Source organism: Equus asinus, chromosome 14 (genome assembly GCF_041296235.1).
Source record: "Equus asinus isolate D_3611 breed Donkey chromosome 14, EquAss-T2T_v2, whole genome shotgun sequence".
In the NCBI taxonomy this organism is placed as follows: domain Eukaryota; kingdom Metazoa; phylum Chordata; class Mammalia; order Perissodactyla; family Equidae; genus Equus; species Equus asinus.
Window position 1 is genome coordinate 23,667,442 of NC_091803.1, and position 20,952 is coordinate 23,688,393.

The following is a 20,952-nucleotide window of genomic DNA, read 5'->3' on the forward strand; positions in this document are numbered from 1 at the left end:
TACCTGCTTCACAGGGCTGTTGTGAGAAGTGAGTGAGTTAATACGTGTGAAGCCCCCAGATGAGTACCTGGCCCCCAGTGTATCAGTCAGGATAGGCTAGTTATGCCGTAGTACAAACAACTCCAGGATCTCTGTTGTTTGAAACAGTAAAGGTTTATTTCTCACTCAGGCCACACATCCGTCACAGGTTGGAAGGAGGCATTGATCACCCTAATTACACAATGACTTGGGCTGCTGGAAGCTCCATTTCAACACGTGATTCCACGATCTCCAAGGCAGTAAAAAAGGATGTGTCAGATCAAGCACTGCCTCTTAAACTTTCTGCTATTTACATTTCATTCGGCCAAAATAGTCACGTGGTCACACCTAACTTCAGAGGGGCAGGAATCACGCAGTTCTACCTTGTGTCTAGAAAGGGGGAGAACGAGAAATATTTGGTGAACAGCAGTTAGTGACTACCATAGTGAGCTAGTACAACTGAATTGTAAAGTGGGTAGAGGAGAACTCAATGAGGAGGTGACATTTGAGCTAGGCCTAAATGACGAAGAAGGGGAAACTACAGGAGCAATGTGTGGAAAGTCCCTAAGGCAGGAATGGGCCTGAACCATTTGAGAAACAGAAAAATGGCTCCAATGTTTAGAGAGTGAATAAGAGCTAGGAGGGCTGGGTCATGAAAGGCCTTGTAGGCCACGGTAAGGAGTTTGAATTTCATTGAAAGGGTACTGGGAAGCCATTGGAGGCTTTTAACCAGGTAACATGGCATAATTTTTACTAAGACCATTCACTCTGGTTGCTCTTGTGAGATGCGCAAGCGTGGAAGAAGGTAGATCGGTTAAGAGAGAATAGTCCAGGTAAGAGATGACGGTGGCCTGGACCAAGGTAGTAGAAATAGTGGTGCAAAGGAGGAGACTTAGTCAAGACTAATTCTGGAAGTAGAGCTGATGGATTGGATGTGGAGGGTGAGGGGAAATAAGGAATAAAAAATGACTCCTAGGTTTCTGGCCTGAGAAGCTGAGTGGTTATTGAGATGGAGATCTCTCCCAGAGTAGAAACTGGGTAGTAGTGAAGTTTTCTGAATCAAGTTTTTGTTCGTCCATGTTAATTCTGAGATGCTTCTGAATATTTATCAGGTAGTAGTTCGATATATGCATTTGAAGATCTGTGGAGTGGACAAGGCTGGAGATCAAACTTGGCAGTTTTATTAGTTATCTACTGTATTGCTGCATAACAAATTACCTCTAAACCTAGCAGCCTAAAACAACAAACATTTATTATGTCACAGGTTTTTTGGTCAGGCGTTTGAGAGCATCTTAGCTGGGTAGTTTGGGTTCTGGATCTCTGATAAAGCTGCAGTCACAATGTCAACTGGGACTGCAGTCACCTGAAAGCTTGACTGGGGCTGGAGGATCCACTTCCAAGATGGCTCACCCTCATGGCTGTGGCAGGAGGCCTGAGTTCCTTGCTGGCTATCGGCAAGAGGCCTCAGTTTCTCACCCCATGCCACTCCATAGGCTGCTTGAATGTCCTCAGGACACAGCAGCTAGCTTCTCCTAGAGCAAGTGATCCAAAAGAGAGAAAGAGGCAGAGACCACACTATGACTTGGAAGCAACAGACCATCACTTCTGCCATCTTCTTTTGATCACACAGACCAACTCTGATATGATATGGGAGGGGTTACACAAAGATGTGAATCTCAGGAAATTCTATCAGCATATAGATAGTATATAAAGCCATGCCACTGGATGCGATAATTTGGTGGGGGGAGAATATAGAGTACCATGGGACACTCCAACATTTAAAGATCAGCCAGATAAGAAGGAGCCAGCAGAGAAGGCTAAGAAGAAGTGGCCAGTGAGGTAGAAGGCAAACCAAGAGCCTGTAGCTAGGGGAGTGTCGACTTGAACAACCAAGTCAAAGCTTACCCAGAGTAAGAAGAAAACTGCAGAGTAGTTTGGATGTAACAACACAGAAGTAATTGGTGAGCATGCCAAGAGCAGTTTCCATGGAGTGTTAAACCTGATTTGAGTAAGTTGAGAGTAAATACAGTGAAAGAATCTGGTGACATTGAACATAAAATATTCTTCTGATAAATTTTGTGTGGAAGGGAACTTAGGATCAAGGGAGAATATTTTTCATGATAGGAGATCCTAGAACATATTTGAAGGCTACATAGCAATGCTCCAATAGCAGGGCAATAACTGGCAATGCCAGAGAAAGAAGGGTCGCTGTGAGAGAAACTCCTTGAGAAGGCATGAGGAGATGAGCTTCTGAGCCTGTGTGGAGTGGCTAGACTCTGATGGGAGTCGGGGCAATTCATCCAGAGTAATAGGAAGGCAGGCAGAGAATGTGGAAGCAGCTGCGAGTGGGTTGACAGATTTTGTGGTGGAAGGAAGATGAGGATGTTCCCATCTTAGAGGTTCTATTTTCTTTTCTTTTTTTTTGGCTTTAAATGACCGAAATTGATTCTGTCACAGATCTGGAGGCCAGAAGTCTGAAATCAAGGTGCTGGCAGAGTTGGTTCCTACTGATAATTCTGAAGGGAGTATCTGTTCCATGCCTCTCTCTTAGTTCCTGGTAGCTGCTAGCAATCCTTGGCATTCCTTGGCTTGTAGATTCATCACTCCAATCTCTGCTTCTCCCATTTTCTTAATGAAATACAAGGTAAGGTTTCACAGTAACAGAATGACCATTAGAGTTTTAGATTCCATTGTGATATCATAAGAGAGTTTTGGCATTTTGAAGCTTTTGCCAATCTTTTTCTTTTTTTTCCAAGTTTGCCATTTTAGCTTCTCCGAGGACACTTTCTGCCTATCTGTTATGGACTGAGTGTATGTGTCCACCCCACATTCATATATTGAAGCCGTAATCCCCAATGTGTCTGTATCTAGAGTAAGGAAGTAATTAAGGTTAAATGAGGTCATAAGGGTGAGGGCCTTATCTGATAGGATTAGTGTCCTTATAAGAAGAACCACCAAAGAGCTCTCTGTCTCTGTGTGTGTGCGCACACTGAGGAAGGTTGTGTAAGGACACAGAAGTTGGCTGTCTGCAATCCAGGAAGAGAGTTCCCACCAGAAGCCAAATCAGCTGCAGCCTTGATCTTGGACTTCGAGCCTCCAGAACGAGAGAAAATAGAGAGAATAAATTTCTGCTATTTAAGCCGCCTAGGTCTGTGGTATTTCATTATGGCAGCCTGAACAGACTAAGATCAATCATATTTGAAAATTGATATAATTAGTAATACTGAAAAAAACCCCACAAAATCAATAAAAATTAAGGCATACACAAGAGCAATTCACACGCATTTAACGATATTTGCCACATTGATACTGAGACATCATTATGCAATCAAATTATTCTTTTCAGCATACATTGATTTAGTGTTAAATGTGCACGGGAGTTTTGTCACTGGAACACATGTTTCTTCAGGGAAGGTGGGCAGAGCAAAATGGCGGGGTGAACTGACCCGGGATTCTCTCCCCTCCAAAATACAACAAAAGATTGGAAGAACTGAATTTCAGAGAATAAACATAATGCCAGCTCGTTAGAGACCTACAATACCAAGAAGGCGGATATCATAACCTTGCTTATACCCTCGGAGGCGCTGCAACGGTAGGAGAGAACATCGCTCCCTCCCCGAGAGTCTGCGATGGCTGCCGGGCGGGTCGGGAAGGAGCGTGGGAGGGGCCGCGCGACCGGGGGATCATCCAGGACTCCTGCTGCTGATTCAGTGGAGACCCGCTGACGGGGGGGGGGGGGGGGGGCGCGAAGCTTCCGTCCGCGGGGACCCTATAAATCAAGGGCCTTGGGAGACCAGAGAACAGAACTGATCTGAACCCAGACCAGCACGTGTGAGTAACAGCCCCTCCCCCCCAGCAAAGCCAGTGGGCACAGCCATCTTGCCCCAAGGCGGAGAACTAACACGCCGCTCTCCACCCCCATCTAGTGGCGACAGGCTGTAACTGCAACTGAATTCTACCACCGTGAGAAAAAACCGCTCCTCTACCATCCAGCAATTTATAAAAAGCCCCAGACCAGAAGGAAAACAATAAAAACAGAGAATTAAGTCCTGAGGACTTGGAATTAGATAAACTAAGTGATAATGAATTCAGAGCAGCTATAATCAAAAAATTCAATGAGGTAGAGAGAAAGATAGAGAAACAAGCCGAGTTCTGGAGTTACTTCACAAAAGAGATTGAAATCATAAAGAAGAATCAAACAGAATTACTTGAGATGAAAAACACAATGGACCAGATAAAACAGAATACGGATTCCCTGAATGCCTGTGTAGACAACATAGAGGAGCAAATCAGCATAATCGAGGACAGACAGGCTGAATGGCACCAGACAGAGGAAGAAAGAGAACTGAGAATTAAAAAAAATGAGGAAAATCTCCGAGAGATAATGGATTCAATGAGGAGTAAGAACATAAGGATCATAGGAATTCCCGAGAATATGGAAAAGGAAAATGGAGCAGAAAGTGTGCTTAACGAAATTATTGAAGAGAACTTCCCAAATCTAGGGGTCAACGGAGAAATGTGTGTAGAGGAGGGTTTTAGATCTCCTAGATTTGTCAATGTAAAAAGACCCACCGCAAGGCACATAATAGTAAAGTTGGCAATTAGGAATGATAAGGAAAGAATACTCAGGGAAGTAAGAAAAAAAAAGAGAATAACCTATAAAGGAGCCCCTATCAGACTGTCAGCGGATTTCTCTACAGAAACCCTACAAGCTAGGAGAGAATGGAGTGATATATTCAAAGCTTTAAAGGATAAAAACCTTCAGCCAAGAATACTCTATCCAGCAAGAATTTCCTTCAGATATGAGGGAGAAATTAAATCTTTTCCAGACAAACAAAAGTTAAGGGAATTTGTAACTAAAAGCCCTCCATTACAAGAAATCCTCAAGAAGGCTCTCATACTTGAAAAAAGAAAAAAGGGAGAAAGGGGACATATGTTTCTTCAGGCCGTCTTGCTGCCTTGATGGCAATTTTGCACAGTTTTGTTTGGAACCACCAGAGTTTCCAGGACAAGAGTCATCAGCTATGCTAAGATATGAGCTGATACACTGGGATGTGGGTTCACAAAAAGACATAACCACTGTTTATGGTACTGGTACAGATTTGTACCCTACAAACAAAGGAATTGTAATAAATCCTATTTTATGCAAATCTCACAAAAAAGCAAATGTGGGGGCTGGCCCCGTGGCTGAGTGGTTGGGTTCTCGTGCTCTGCTTCGGCAGCCTGGGGTTTGTTGTCAAGGCCCATTATCAGAAGGTTGCTTTGGTGAGCATGAAATCAGAGCAAAAGATAGTACTTTACAAATCGGGTAATTGTACTAACAATTGTATCCAGGCCAGATTACTGGGCCCATAAGCCTCTTCTCACATCTTTATGTGTCCGCAATGCCAAGAGGGAGCCCGGGTCCTGGGTGGGGGCTCAGGACCAGGGAAAGGCAGGTGGAGGCCGAGGGTCCGCTCTGCGAGGCAGAGGCCACTAAGGATGGTAGCGGGCTCGCCTGGGCTCACCGGGTGTCCCACAGGCATAAGCGAGGGACAGTGTCTTAGGCCGGCCTCCTCGAAGACAGAGAGACGTCGGCCACCTCCCGCAGGCCTGCTCCGGCCTGCGGCCCCGATCGGCCGCCCTGGGCGGGACGACCCCGGAAGGGAGGGCGGGGAGAGGGCAGAGACCGCGCGGCCGAGCGGGGCTGGCGCCGAGCCGGCGACCTCGGCCCTTCAGGGCCGGCGCGGGAGGCTCGGCTCCCTCCCCCCGAGACCCCCACCCCGGGCCCTCGGCTGGCCCGCCGCCGCCGCCGCCGTCCTCGGGCGGGCACGGCGCGTGCTGCGGAACACAGGACTCCCCGGCGCTCCCGGGCCGGGCGCGCGCCTTCAACCAAAATGGCGCGGGAGGCCTCGGCCGGGGCACGTGACCGCAGCCCCGCCCCGGGCCCGCCCTCGGCGCCGCCCGGAGCCCGGCGGCTGGCGGCTGGCGGCGAGCGGCGCGGGAATCATGGCCCGGGGGCCGGCGGGCGCCGCGGCCGTGCTCGGCCCGCTGCTCTGGGGCTGCGCGCTGGCGCTGCAGGGCGGGATGCTGTACCCGCGGGAGAGCCCGTCGCGGGAGCGCAAGGAGCTGGACGGCCTCTGGAGCTTCCGCGCCGACTTCTCCGACAACCGGCGCCAGGGCTTCGAGCAGCAGTGGTACCGCACGCCGCTGCGGGAGGTGCGGGCTCCGTGGGGACCGGGCGCGGGGCCTGGGCAGGGAAGCGCCTAGAAGCCAGGTCGGGGGCGTGGGGAGCTACTCCTGTGCCCTCGGAGCTGCCGGCGAGGAGTAGGTTAAAGGGGAACGGGCTTGGAGGCCGCGGCCGGCCGACTGAGGAGGAGGAAACGGGCGGAGGGCCAGCGCCTGGCTTCTGTGGGGCCGGGGCTGGGGGCGCCAAGTTCCCCGCTGGGGCCCCGTGCGGCGGGGGAGGCTGAGCTAGAGCAGTGTTCGCGGCACCGAGCGGCCAGGCAGCAACAGGAGGAGAGATTTTTGACATCGTGGGGCCAGCTCTGTCCTGGCAGGAAGGACCTTGGGTTCCAAGGTTCAGGTAGAGGATGGGGCTTGGCACCCAGCCAGTCAGGGACCTCACTTCTGACCTCCCCTCTGACTTGGGTCAGATCGTCTGAGAATTGGGACTGGAGCAGGCCTTTGTGCCCATCCGGCGCTCGCCTCTCCTAGATCCTCTTTTTTTTGGTCTTTGCCGCCCAGCATTCAGCAGGGGAGGAAAAAAGTAGGGGCTGGGAATCAAGCATGTGCCACGCTCATAGTTTCCTCAGCAAAGCAGCCCCTGCCCCCGGCCAACCTTCCTCCCTGGGGCAGTCATCTGATCATCTTCCTCTTGCAGAGTCTGGTCTCTGTAGATCCTTTTTGCCTCAGGCTGGGTTATGGCCCTGTGCTCACCCCTTTCCGTGGAGACCCTGGTGCAGTCCGCCCTGAAAAAGAACTTCTGGCCCCTTGTCAGCCCTCGGACGCAAACACACATCCTAGCAGTTGATCTCTCATCAGCAGGTTATCCACCCATGCAGCCAACATGTATGGAGTCCCTACTATATGACAAGGCTTGAGGCAGACCCTGGAGATACAGCTGTGAAGGACAGAGGGAATCCTTGCCTCCTTGGAGGGCAAACACCCATACAGATGTCTTCAGGAAGCTGCGTCCCAGGCTGCTTTCACACTATTACTGAGCTCTCTGCTCCACTCCTGCCTTGCCTTCTCTCTGACATGTTTAAGGGTCTAGAGGTTCAAGGGATTCCCTGCAGGGCTCAGGGTCACCCAGTTCTGCCAGGATGTCCGGAGGCAGTATCCTGTGGGTCCTGGCCCCAGAGGCTTTCCCTGACCCCTAAGATGGTCCCCTGCCACTCTCCACACCCTGGCAGGCTTTATTTCCTTCATAGCACCTGACAGCAGAGGCCTTGTTCACTCTTTTATTCCTAGCACCTAGAACAGTGTTGTAGGTGTTCAGTGTACACTGTCAGTTGAATGAGTGAGTGACTACTTCATGGAGTTATGAGAATTAAATGAGCTCCATAAAAGACCTTGGTCAGAGTCTGGCAAAGAATAACAATGGTGCGGCGGCCTGGAATCCCAGGGTCTGGGAGAAGTCGTCTTGTCCTGCCTTCTTCCTGCAGGCAGGGTTGCCTGGGGACCTGGCACTTGGGGAAGGGGATTGCCTGGGCCCTGGTCTTAGATTCCTAGGTGGTCTGGACCTGATCCTAGCCCTTCTTTCCCCAGTCGGGCCCCACCCTGGACATGCCAGTTCCCTCCAGCTTCAATGACGTCGGCCAGGATGGACGGCTGCGTGGCTTTGTTGGCTGGGTGTGGTATGAACGGGAGGTGACCCTGCCCCAGCGATGGACCCAGGACCTGGGCACGAGAGTGGTGCTGAGGATTGGCAGCGCCCACTACTACGCCATTGTGGTCAGTGCAGCAAGCAGCAGGCAGGGCGAGTGGGCAGGTGCAGCTGCTGAGCATGCATGTGGCTGCCTTGGGGTGCCTGGCTCCCAGCTGTCACCTGACAGCGTGCTTCCTGGGGTGGATGGTGGAGTGTGCTCATGCCCTATACTGGAATCTGTGCCCTGGGTTGGGGTGGGTTGCCTAGTCTGCTCCTTTGGGGCTCCATTTCTCCATTCCTGAGGAAGGTGTCAGCTAGCAGGGCCCTCAGCCCCCACATACTGCACTTCTGTTTGAGGGAGTGCCTGAGAGGGCAGGGACCCCTCCTCATGCTCTGCCTGCTGCTCCTCCCCGTATCTCCTTGTGTCTGCAGTGGGTGAATGGGGTCCATGTGGCAGAGCACGAGGGGGGCCATCTCCCCTTCGAGGCTGACGTCAGCAAGCTGGTCCAGAGTGGGCCCCTGTCCTCCTGCCGCATTACCATCGCCATCAACAACACGCTCACCCCCCACACCCTGCCGCCAGGGACCATCCTCTACCAGAAGGACACCTCCAAGTGAGCAGCACCCTGCTCCCTCCTCTCCCCGCTTCCCACCCTGCCCAGTGGTCTTCCCACTAGGGGCAGGTGGCCTTAGCAGAGGTGAGGTTGAAGGCCCCAGAGTAAGGCCCCAGTTGGCCACTGTCCTCCCACCCTAGGTACCCCAAGGGTTACTTTGTCCAGAACACACACTTTGACTTCTTCAACTACGCGGGACTGCATCGGCCTGTGCTCCTCTACACCACACCCACCATCTACATTGATGACATCACCATCACCACTGGCATGGACCAAAACACTGGTGAGGGCTCCTGGCAGGATCTGCCTCAGCCAGGCCCAAAGTGGCTCTGTTCCCTGTTTGGAAAGATCCCCCAGGAGAAAGGCTCTCCCAGCATCTCTTAATCCTCACAGGTTCCCATCCACCTAAGAAGCTAAAATCCAGCCTGTCTGCACTGGCAAGGGCTTCAGAAATACCCATGTGGTCTGATCTCATTTTGTGAGGAAATAAGGCCCAGTGAGAAGTGGGGCTTGCCTAAAATCACATAGTTCAGGATGAATAGCTCAGGGTTCATGGAAATCCCATGTCTTGTCCCCATTGTATCACCCTCATTTAATCTCTCCTCACTGCAGATTGAGCTCAAGAAATAACTGGTGGTTGGCTGGAGTCTAAAGGTCTAAGCGGATTCCTCAGGGTAGTGGCTGCAGCCTGCTCTCTTCTCTGTGACCCAGGTCGCATCTCTCCCTCTTCTCTCTTGTCTGATCTCTCTTGTCTCTCGCAGGGCTGGTGAATTACAAGGTTTTTGTCCAGGGCAGTGAACATTTCCAGCTGGAAGTGCGTCTTCTGGATGAGGAAGGCAAAGTCGTGGCCCAGGGGACGGGGGGCCAGGGCCAGCTCCAGGTGCCCAGTGCCTACCTCTGGTGGCCATACCTGATGCATGAGCACCCTGCCTACCTATACTCATTGGAGGTAATGGTGGTTAGGACTGGGGTTATGGGAGGCCTTTTGCCCCATTCAGCAGTCCTGCCTGCCTTCAGCAGGGGTCCAGGACAGGTGGACAGGTAGACATGGTCCTCTGAGCTTCCGAGTCAATCGGATTGAAGTGTTCCCAGCCTGACTTTTTTCAGCCCTTGGTAGGGAGATCCAGTTTTGAAGAACAGACCCCAGGGGCAGAGTGGGCAAAGATTCCTCCTTGCTATTGGCAGAAGCCTGTAATTTCTGCATCCCTCTGCTTACAGTCCTAAAGGCAGGCCGCCGTGGTTTGTGAGGGCCTTCCTGCTGAAGGGCAGGCTCTGTGGGGCTCAGGCCATCAAGGAAGCCTCATGCACAGTGCTTGGCTTTCACAGGTGAGGCTCACTGCACAGACAGCAGCTGGGCCCGTGTCTGACTTCTACGCTCTCCCTGTGGGGATTCGCACTGTGGCTGTCACAGAGAACCAGTTCCTTATCAATGGCAAACCTTTTTATTTCCATGGGGTCAACAAGCATGAAGACGCCGACGTGAGTCGAGAATCCTGGGTCCCTGTGGGGGCTGGTTCTCATCTTTACCTTCCACATGCCCCCTGAAGTGGTTCAGGGCAGCTCAGAGCAGTTAAGCAAACTGCTCAAAACCGCTGCCCGATAGAGCCAGTGCTTGGGCTGGATAGAGGGGGAATGGCGTGACTCCTGAGGGCCCAGCTCTAGAAAGAAGTGCGTCTTGGACAGGGACAGAGGACATGGGGTCACTCTGCTCTGCTGTCCCCTAGATCCGAGGGAAGGGCTTTGACTGGCCACTGCTGGTGAAGGACTTCAACCTGCTTCGTTGGCTTGGTGCCAACTCCTTCCGCACCAGCCACTACCCCTATGCAGAGGAGGTGATGCAGCTCTGTGACCGCTATGGGATTGTGGTCATTGACGAGAGTCCAGGCGTGGGCATCGTGCTGACGTGAGTGCCCACCTCCCACGCCGCTTAGCCTGCCCAACTTGGCCAGCGATGACACCTCCCTTTCCTCTCCCTGCCCCGCAGGCAGAGCTACAGCAACGTGTCTCTGCAGCACCACCTGGAGGTGATGGAGGAGCTGGTGCGCAGGGACAAGAATCACCCAGCTGTCGTGATGTGGTCTGTGGCCAATGAGCCTGCTTCCTACCTGAAACCTGCTGGTTACTACTTCAAGTGAGTACCCCCGCCGGCCCCAGGCTGGGCCAAGGATGAGACCTCAGCCCTTTGACCAGTCAGCCTTGGCTGGCAGCCCTGGGAGAGCTGAGGTCAACCTTGGGACGGGCATGTGCTGTGAGCCCAGACTTGAGGGTGCATCTATACCTGGTCACTTCAGGGGACCAAACACCTACCCACCCAAATTGTGATTTCAACTCCATGAGAGCCAGTGTCCCCTTTTCATACCTGAAATGAAATCCAGAGTTAACCTACCCTACTTATACACATAACTTCAAGTTAAAAAAGAAAATAATGTCATGTCCTAACTGTGGTATAAGGGACAGTCATTTATCAAATAATACTTGAATGCATGGGCCTGACTCCCCAGAAGATGCAGTGAAGGGCAAACACTTACACCTCAGTGTGGAATCCCCTGCACACAGCTACAGAGCTGACTGCAGGCCACCATGGTGGTGACTCTGACACCACAGGCGGCACTTTCTTTGTGGTAAAGTTCCAAACAAAACCGAGTATAATCTTCCCTCACTTTTTATGGTAGCTCTATTCCTGGGAAATTTAGTGTATGTTAAAATTCCAAAAAACACTTTGTGATGCTTTGGGCTCATCTGTGAAGGAGTTAGGCTTTATAAAACCAGCTTATCTAGGCATATAATTGTAAACAGGTTTTTCAATAACATGCATATTCCAGGTATTCTAAAGTCACATTGTTGACAGGACGAGGCCATCCAAAGTTCATGGTCCTGTTCTTGAAATGCCAATAACTCCTCCCTCTCTGCCCCACCTCCCCACCCCCCGTTGCAATGGACAGAAACACCAGTTGGGGGCAGTCTTCCCATAGTGGGAGGGTTTACTCTCTGAGGGAGGCTGCCCCCCCCACCACGCCCCCTGGTGTTTCTGTGGTTCTTTCTCTTACAGTCGCACAGTTGTAGCTTAGCCTGCAAAGAGGAACTACTATTTCACTTGCTGCAGAGGCAGCAGAGGCCGTTGGAACACTTTCTGAGGCCGACGGTGCATCCCTGTTTCACGGAGTGCTTGGAGCTGAGCCCTGTCTGTAGAGGAGGGAAGGCTCTGAGGAGGGGACCCATCTGGGCAAAAGACAGCTCCCAGTGCGTGGGGTGCAGGATGTGTGGAGCCAGGGCTGGGGGGCAGAATTTTTGTTGTGAGGATGAAAGGAGTATTTAGAGGCTCTTAGGAATGGGTGCCTGAGGTTCCAGATGGGCTTTTTTGGGAGGTGGACAGAGGGATATGCATGATTTTTGCAGCAGCAGGGATGGGGGCAACGTATGGAGAGAGCTGCCCGGGCCAAGGAGCTCAGCTAGGCTTTGAAAATTCCCACTTGACAAACAAGCTGTTTCAGAGTGTGGGTTTGGGACTCGAGGGTAAGGGGTACTGTTCAGGCCTGCAGAACCCACAGCCTTCAACTGAGAAGAGCAATGGTGAGAGGGTGTAAAGGAAAGAAAACTAGCTGTGAGGAAAGAGAAGAGAAATATAGGCTTAAACAGTGAATGAGGGTGACCTGCACAAGTGAGGTCTCTGACAGGTGCGTGGGCCAAGCCTGACCGCAGGCTCATCCCTGTTCCTGCCATCCCTCCTTGGTTAATGTGATTCAGCATAAACGCTGTTTCTTCAGCGAGGCTGTCACTCACTCTCCAGTCTCAATTATGTGCCCTGTTATTGTCTCATAGAACCCTAATTCTTGCTACCACTTGTAATTGCAACTTGTAACGTGTATGTGTGCGAGTGTCTCTGCTCCCACTGCTCCATGAAGCTATGGATGTGGCTGTGAGTACCCAGCACACAGCCTGCCTCTTAGCACACGTTCTCTAATTATTTGTTAAATTAGTATCCATCCTAATCCACATCCCATCCATTCTGATTTTCAAGAGCTTTTTCAAAGATTCAGAACCTAGTTTTTGGCAGTGCCCAGCCCAAGGACCTCAGCTCTGCATGCCTGCTTGTTTCTGTAAGGATGGCCTCTACTCTGAGGGGTAGGGTTTGGGGAGGGAGAAAGAATGATGTCAGGGAACATGATCTAAGACTAGAGGAACATGTTTGCTTACCTGAAAAACACTTCAAGGTAGGGAGGAGAGCAGTTGTTTTGTTTTTTGCTTTGGCTGGGGAAGATGGGAGGGAGAAGATGAGAGATGGGTGCCTGAGAGCCCTTCCTGGATTGATGGAGCCCATGTCTTCTGCCCTCCGTGGACAGGACGCTGATTGCCCACACCAAAGACTTGGACCCTTCCCGGCCTGTGACCTTTGTGACCAACTCCAACTATGAAGCAGACCTAGGGGTGAGACTGGGGTCCCCACACCTCTTCTTTCTCCTCCGCCTGTCTCCTAGTGCGGCCCTGATGCTTGCTCAAACGCATTGCAGGGAAGAACTGTGAGCAACCAGTCCTGCCATTTTCATAGACGATCTTTAGGTTAAAGATGACTACCTGCTTGTTCACCAGGCAGTGTGGGTCCTGCATCCAGGGGGCTGGGCACGGGGCGATTTAACCCGCTCTCAGTGCAGACTCAATGTTTTATGCACCTCAGTTTAATTTTGTTTAATCTCAATTTAATTTGCTCATAAAATGGCAACGGTTTAAGGGAGCTTGAAGTTGTCGTTGTCCAGTGTTTCTCACGTCTGGCTGATCGTCAGAGCCACTAATCAAACTGTTTGAAAGTCCAGATCTCTGGATTCTGAGACTCTGATTTAGTAAGTCCAGGGTGGGAACCCGACTTTTTAAAGAGCTCCTCACTGATTCCAGTTATCAGCCGGCTTTGGGAACCACTGACTGGATCCAGCCCCTCAGACGGAGAATGGAAGGGACAGGCTCACACAGCCGCCAGACCACACGATCTCCCTCACCTCCCTGGGCATCAGAGCCCCTCAGAAACTGTGTTCATTTGCACTGAAGCTGTAAAACATGGGAGCAAGAAAATGCTTCTTCACTAGAGAACTGAAGGCCGGTACTTAAGAGGAAAGTGCTCCAGAAAGAGAAATCACCTAAAGAAAGAATGAATGAGAAGATGCTATATACAAATCTAAATTGTCAACACTGTCATTTTAACATGGTTGTTAAAAGGCTTGCAACCTTAGTGTTCCTTTGTCATCTCTCAAGAAGACCTCTTCCAAGAAGCGTAAAGACTGGTAAAGCACCAGCATGCACAGCACAGGCAGCCCTGGGCGTTCCGGAGCTGTATGGCAGCTCTTCCTGTTCTCGTCTCTCACATGGGTGGGGAGCCTGTGCCTGGCGTGTTCTGACGGTTGCCAGACTCATCTGGTGGGGTGTATGATCCGTGTCGATGTGTCCACCTGAAGGTCCCTCCCCCAGCTTTCTCCTCCTCCTGCATCTCTCCACTGCAGTCTGGAAAGGGGCTGCAGTCACTTGGGAAGATGGACTGCCTCAGTCCCAGTGCAGACTTTGGAGATGTGCATGTGTTCAGGTGACATTAGAGACTAGATAGCTGGGCTCGCGTGCTTTTGCTGCTCAGTCCTGAGTTCACTGTTTACAAGCGAGACAGTCCCACCCCGTCATTTCACCCTCCTTCCTAGGAGGGAATTTTCCAGCCACTTTGTGGCCCACAGCACTAGCTCACGTATGGCATGATGAATCGAGATTGTTTATGAGCAGAAAAACTGCATCTGTCCCTCAGTTGGGAGCATTTCTCCAGGGCCAGCTTGAAGGAAGACCAGGGAGGGGACTACCACCTAGAGAGGAGCAAAATCCAATGGGATGGGCCCTGGGCTTCCACTGAGGCCAGCTTGCCGAGTGTGTCTTCTGCCTCTCATGGCCCTCACCAGAGCAGCCAGGTCAGCAGTGTCAGCCCAGAATTAGAGACTTGCTCCATTCCAGTCACTTCCTGAATCTATTTCCTCCACCTGTGAGCATCTAAATAATTTTCTGCATCCCCTTCTTACCTTCTGTGCCAGAAGAGTCCCCTGAGTGTGAGAGTCCTAACGCTATTATCCAGTCTTCTGGTTTGTGAACAAACTTTAATGCTCTTGTCCTAGGCGCCATATGTGGATGTCATCTGTGTGAATAGTTACTACTCCTGGTATCATGACTACGGGCATATGGAAGTGATTCAGCTACAGCTGGCAACCCAGTTTGAGAAGTGGTATAGGACTTATCAGAAGCCAATTATTCAGAGCGAGTATGGAGCAGAAACCATTGCAGGGTTTCACCAGGTAAGTAGTATAGAACATGCTGTTTATTTTTTCACTCTCTTAGACAGAGATGTCACTCATTGCTCCAAGCTGGAAATGTGCCTCCTTCCCTGTCCCTCGCTTGTACTGATCATCTCCGTGCAGTTCTTCATGCTCAGGCCAGCCTGCCCCTCTCCACTCACAGCAGCCAAGGACTCAGGCCTCTGCCTCACTTGCTTGGTGCTCAGCCTCCTTATTGGCTTTGTTTCCAGACAGTCTCCTACTGAATGGTCCTGTCATTGGCTTGATCCTGTGGTCTAGGGGATGGAGCCTGGCCCGCAGGATGAAGCCCTCATCCCTGGTCAGGGCAGTCAGGTACTTTGCTGTCTGCCCTCTCCCAGGTCTTCTTCCTCCTCTGTGTCCACTCTTAGACCCTGGACTCCTTTTCACTGTGCTCATTGGCTCCTGCTCTGGCGTAGAGTATTCCTTCTGCCTAGAATGCCCACGTTAGCACCACAATTGCCAACTAATGGATTCTTATTCAGTGCTCAAGTCTCAGCTTAGCTGTCCCCTTTGGTGAGGTTTGCCCCCCGTGCCCCAGGCAGAGTAAACCGTTCCCTCTCCTCAGTCTCTGTCTCAGCATTTCTGACTATGTGCTGTCGTTACAGCCATGAGTTGCATAAAGACAGGGATCAGTTCTGAGGAATGCATTGTTAAGCTGTTTCATCCTTATGCGAACATCACAGAGTGCACTTACACAAACCCGGATGGTATGGCCTACTGCACACCTAGGCTGTATGGTACTAATCTTACGGGGCCACTGGTGTATATGCGCTTGTCGACAGAAATGGCATTATGCAGTGCCTGGCTTGTTTCTTTGGCTCTCTCCTTGACCACACTATGGGCTACAGGAGGGAGACCATTTATTGTTGCTTCCCAAGCACTCAGCAGTGTCCGGCACACAGCAGGTACCAAATGATTTGTTGAGGGAATGAGTAAAATCTTGGAGCAGGTTTTAATCAATTTTTCTCATTCTTTTCTCCACTTCCTCACCAAAGATATGTTGCTTTGTCTTGTGGGAGTTTTTTTTCAGGCCAGCCCCTCATCCCCACCCCAGCCACCTCACACTCATCAGTCACAACTACGGGGATTCCTTGTTGACACACATTTCTTAATTTGCTTATCCTCAGTATGTTGAACAGCTCTCCACAATGGACTATATTATTCTGTTTACACCCTTAAATTCATCTTGCTTACACAGAATGCCACTTCTACAAACTGGTAATGTATGGGGAAATACCTTATAAAGACAAAGTATGTGCATATTTGTTCTCCCTCTTTGAAAAGGTAACCAATTCTGAATTTTTAACTCTGAGTCTAGGTCAGGACTGTCTGGTAGAACCTTTTGCAGTGATGAAGATGTTGTAAATCTGCATTGTCCAAAAGGGTGGCCACTAGCCACACATGGCTATTGAGGACTTGAAATGTGACTAGTATCACTGAGTTGAGTTAGTTTAATTTAGTTTTAAGTTTAAATAGCCACACGTGGCTAGCATTAAACAATACAGGGTCATTTCCATTAAAATAAAGTAAGAAAATCTACATCTTGCCTTCTCCTCATGTTCAACTTTGGATCGTACAGTTATATTTTCAGTGTATTCTATATAGCATTTCAATCCTTCTTCTTGGAGAGGAAAGCCCAAGCCAGCAGGGTTCTGTTCTCGCATAAAATGACTGAAATGCTGCGTCCTTGAGCATGTAAGACTTGAGCCCCCACAAAATTCCCATGAGATGAAAACTCAGACTTTATGAGCCAACATCTAGATCATTCTTAATCCACAACACGTGGGAGCTCTTAACCGAATACTGAGTGAGTGCATAGATGGGGCCTGCTTTTGTCACGGATGGCCTTCTCCTGCCCTGGCAGGTCTCAGCGTGCGTATTTCCTCAGGGAGCTCTGTGGCCCCCGTCTCAGTCAGCTCCCCCTGTTCCACATCCCCCCAGCTCCTGGTTTTCATGCTCCCTGTTCACCCTCATCACACCTCTGCCTTGTGTCCTTGCTAGATTGTAAAGCCTCTGAGGGCAGGGACACTTAACTTTCTTGTTTATCGCTTAATCTGCAATGCCTACCATGTAAGCAGATACTAAATAATTATTTGTTGAACAGATGAATGTGCTAAACCACAGCTACTTACCCAGACCAGATACAGATAGATCTGAGGGGAGTTAAATCTGAGTCACACTAGTTCTCAAATTATGCACCTGCAGCTACTTAAAACTTGTTTTAAATTATTATTCAAAGACATAGTTCTACTTCCAGTGTAGTTCAGCTTTAAGACTGCACTGGTGAACAGAGATGGGAAAGTAAGATAAAGCAAATATCAAATTCAGTTTATAAATAAAGCAGTTACCAATTAAAGTTTTTGAAAAAATCTCTTCTTTTTACCCTGGGCTAGGTCATAGCCTAGCTGTGTCTCTATACCTGCTCCAGTGAGGCCTGCAGTCACTACAGCCCACCATGGGGACAGATATTTTGGTCATCATCATGTGGATCTCTATTTTTATCTAACATTTACAATTCTGCCAGTTCTGACTCTTAACTTCTGTCTCTGCCTTGAATTCCAGGACCCACCTCTGATGTTCAGTGAAGAGTACCAGAAAGGTCTGCTGGAACAGTATCATTTGGTTCTAGATCAAAAACGCAAAGAATATGTGGTTGGAGAGCTCATCTGGAACTTTGCTGATTTTATGACTGACCAGTGTAAGTGGCCGTTTGGTTTATGGAATGTACCATTTCTGATTTTCTTAGGTTGGCCTTTCAGTTCAGGACATTTGGTTATAACAACACTGGAAACAAGAGGGAGAAAGCTAATCTAATCTATGTAGGCTACATAGGGAATTTCCTAGGAAAATTAAGTTGTGTTTAGCAAGCAGCAATCACTTGCCTGCTTCTCCAGTCATTTTATGGTAAAAAAGCAAATGGGAGAGCCTCCTATCTCGAGGCAAAAATGGCTAACTTGCCTTTGTCTGTTTCACAACGGCATAAGGAAAAAGTAGACCTCGTATTGAATTTAATTGTGAGATACACTCATTATTCCAGAGTAGGGTACAAAGCCCAAGAAACTCAAGATATTTTGGTCTGTTTTATATTATTCACTTGTAAAAGGCAGGTTCACTGAATCCAGGTAAGTTTCAAAGCATTTTGAATGGGGAGTGTGTAAGTCTTCAAAGAGAATACGACCTGTGCTCTTTCTCCAGAGGGGATAGATGAGGGCTACCTCACGTAAGTTCCAAATGAGTGTTCCCCATTTCCTTCTACACCTCAGGTTACTAGTATCTTAATACACCATAAACTTAGGATAGCAATTTGGGGAGGTGGGAAGGATTTGGTAGTAGTGAGAATTAAACTACTTATGGGACAAGGCAGATCTTTGGAAGGTTAAACTTGAATTAAAAATTAGCATAGAAAGAGGTAATGAGAAAAAATAAGAACACAAGCCTCTACTCTGCTTGGCAAATGAGGTTAATGGCTTCTGGAAGTATCCTGGATGGCAATCTAGTTTTGTGAATAAGTGCACCGGCTCTGTGTAGTAAGAAGTTAGCTTTAGCCATGTGACCTTGGGCAACTTACCTACCCTTTAACAGGCCTGTAAAGTGGGGATAGAGCTAACACCTGGCAGGTTGATGGAGGGATTCCATTTGATGAAGTGCTTGGCACTGTGCCTGGCATTTGCTTATCGTGGAAGAAATTATTATTGCCTTGAACTTCTCAGTGAGAAGGACCTCCTTTCCATTTAACAAGCTGTGGTTTCATAGCGGGTAGAGAGAGTTTGTTGAGGGCGGAGCCCTGACTTCCTGGCTTCCTTCCTGGCTTCAGCTCTGGCAGACCAAGCACCAGCAGTGTGGACCCACCGGAAGTCTGCCCAGGAGGACTTTGAAATCTAGTAGATCCCACCTAGGCACCTTTGACTTGTCAGGACTCTGGCTCCCACCAGGAGAGTTGTCTCTTCAGAAAGACCCAAGCCTTTCCAAGGGTAACACTGTTTTGGTTCCACTCCAGTTACCAGGGAGCTGGTACCCATGTTTTAAACCTTATTTTGCAAGGTAACAATTTTGGATTTTTTTCCCCTAACAGACATAAAATTAACACACCAGAGAGCTGAGGTATTTTGGGGGAGCAGTAGTATTTAAATCTTTAACCCACTAAGTGGCCACTTCAGACAAAGCAACCCTAAACTATAAGAGGACATTTCTCTTTAGTGCTGCCCAGCTTGGCTCCAGGTTGTTTGCGATTTGGCCCATCAGAAGTCATCTGAAACACATTTTACCTTGTTTTTAGCACCGCAGAGAGCAATGGGGAATAAAAAGGGGATCTTCACTCGTCAGAGACAACCAAAAGGTGCAGCATTCCTTTTGCGAGAGAGATACTGGAAACTTGCCAATGAAACCAGGTACCACGGGTCAGCTGTGAAGTCACAGTGTGTGGGAAACAGCCCGTTTACTTTTTAAACCAAGAACTACCTCTCTACTGAAACTGGTTCTGTCAGCCCCTCCTCCCCAAGTAAGGGGCGACTTCCACAGCAAACAGAGCAGTGCTTCCTGGACTGTGCATGGCAGGCTGAAAAGTCTGGATTTTGTAGTAATCTGCTAGAAGGGAACATAAGAGGTGAAAATAAAGGCTTTTGTAGTATGTGAATAAAGAGTTGGCTTAAAAGTGACCATCTGTAAATCTATTGCTGCAAAGCATCTGAAATTATTTTTATGTGTCAAGCTGTTTTCATAGCATTAACTGAGGATAGATTCTCGAGAGACTTCTGCTTCAGCACTCACACCACATTCAAAGAGGCTGGTTACAGACTGTGTGCTTCCACAGGAACAGCCCCATAGCCTTAGGGCCACCCGTGATCGTGTACCGAACCAGGCCAGCCTTGAGAGTAAAAGACAACTACTGTGAAACTCCGCAGATGAGCTCAAGTCCCAGCAAATTTAGAGAAAGTGTTATCATGCTGGAATAATGAAAAAGGTCTATGGATCAGTTTGCACATAGTTAAGCTGACAAATAGGCATAATCAAGGTAAAAGCTGAAGAACGTCTGCATCAGAAGGGAGCTCAGAGGGTAGCAGTTGTCCCAGGACATGGTTCCAACCTCAGCATTGTCTAGTTTTGACAGAAATGGAAAGATGGGCATAAAAACCTGTTGGCTCCATCACAAGTGACTCCACTGAACGTGACGAGATCTCTTTAAACAGACTAGGCCTGCAGACAAGTACTCCAGGCCTTCGTACCTCTGGGTGACCCCCACCTGCCCTGATCACAGACAGTGAATCTTTCCTCCTCTCCTTCCACAGGCTCCAGTAAGGCAAGTAAGGTACATTATTCCTAAGATTTCAGTGTTCCTCAATCCTGGTTTAAAGCTGAATGCTTTGGAAAAATACTCCTTTTGGTGTACAATCAAATGGAAGACCATAAACCAATGCAGGTCTTAATACAGAAATGGTTTCACGTCACTTGTTGATTCCACATGTCTCAACACACAGCCTTTTTTACCTTCTTTTCCAAGCTCCATGAAAGAAACAGTAAAGATAATTTAACCTCGTTTCAGTGGCCATCTTGAGACCATTTTTAAGAAATGGAAGTGTAGTCAGTTCAACTAAGTTAGGAATTCTAGGGGCTACATATTCTGTTACCACTGAACTTCTCTTAAGTTCCTTGATGGAATCAAGTTTTGTGTTACAGTTTATTGTCAAGGAGTAATATATAAAATTCTTCACTTGACAAACACTTTTTAAAAATTAAGCATAATGGATACACTTAAATGTTTTACAAATTAGGGTAAGGTCTATTTCTTAAGTCCTAAGGTTCTAGCACAGAACACATTTATTCAGTAAAATATGGCTAAACTGTATTTCAAATGGATTCATCTTTCTTGCAGATGTTCCTTTTTTAGAAGACTTTAAGAGTATTCAAGGTGAGCTAAAGCAGTGATTCCTACATTCTGTGTGCTCACAGAACTGTAAGCAGTAACACCTTTTTCATTAATTCTTGACAAACACATACATCCTAAATCCACAGGAATTCCAAGAACAAGAATCTCTAAGAACTCTGCTTGTCTCTTCTATAAATTACATATAATTTACGAGAAAAAGAATCAACTCAGTACACCAGTAGAAATTAGATTACGGTATCAACTTTAAGAATAGTT

At 48.9% G+C, this 20,952-nt stretch overlaps 1 protein-coding gene across 2 annotated transcripts; it reads left to right on the top strand.

Annotated features, from left to right (window-relative positions):
* Positions 1-5,953: 5,953 nt before the first annotated feature.
* On the top strand, positions 5,954-19,468 carry GUSB (glucuronidase beta). 2 transcript variants are annotated; one of them, XM_014842297.3, is made up of 12 exons: positions 5,955-6,216; positions 7,768-7,953; positions 8,300-8,481; positions 8,622-8,764; positions 9,243-9,430; positions 9,808-9,960; positions 10,206-10,384; positions 10,466-10,612; positions 12,822-12,906; positions 14,616-14,792; positions 17,376-17,511; positions 19,090-19,468. In XM_014842297.3, the coding sequence occupies exons 1-12, from the start codon at positions 6,007-6,009 to the stop codon at positions 19,257-19,259; spliced, it is 1,956 nt and encodes a 651-aa protein (XP_014697783.2). In that variant the 5' UTR covers positions 5,955-6,006; the 3' UTR covers positions 19,260-19,468. The 2 variants fall into 2 exon arrangements, with proteins under 2 accessions (XP_044602320.1, XP_014697783.2); XM_044746385.2 differs by lacking the exons at positions 8,300-8,481; positions 8,622-8,764 and having other exon boundaries at positions 5,954-6,216.
* Positions 19,469-20,952: the final 1,484 nt, after the last annotated feature.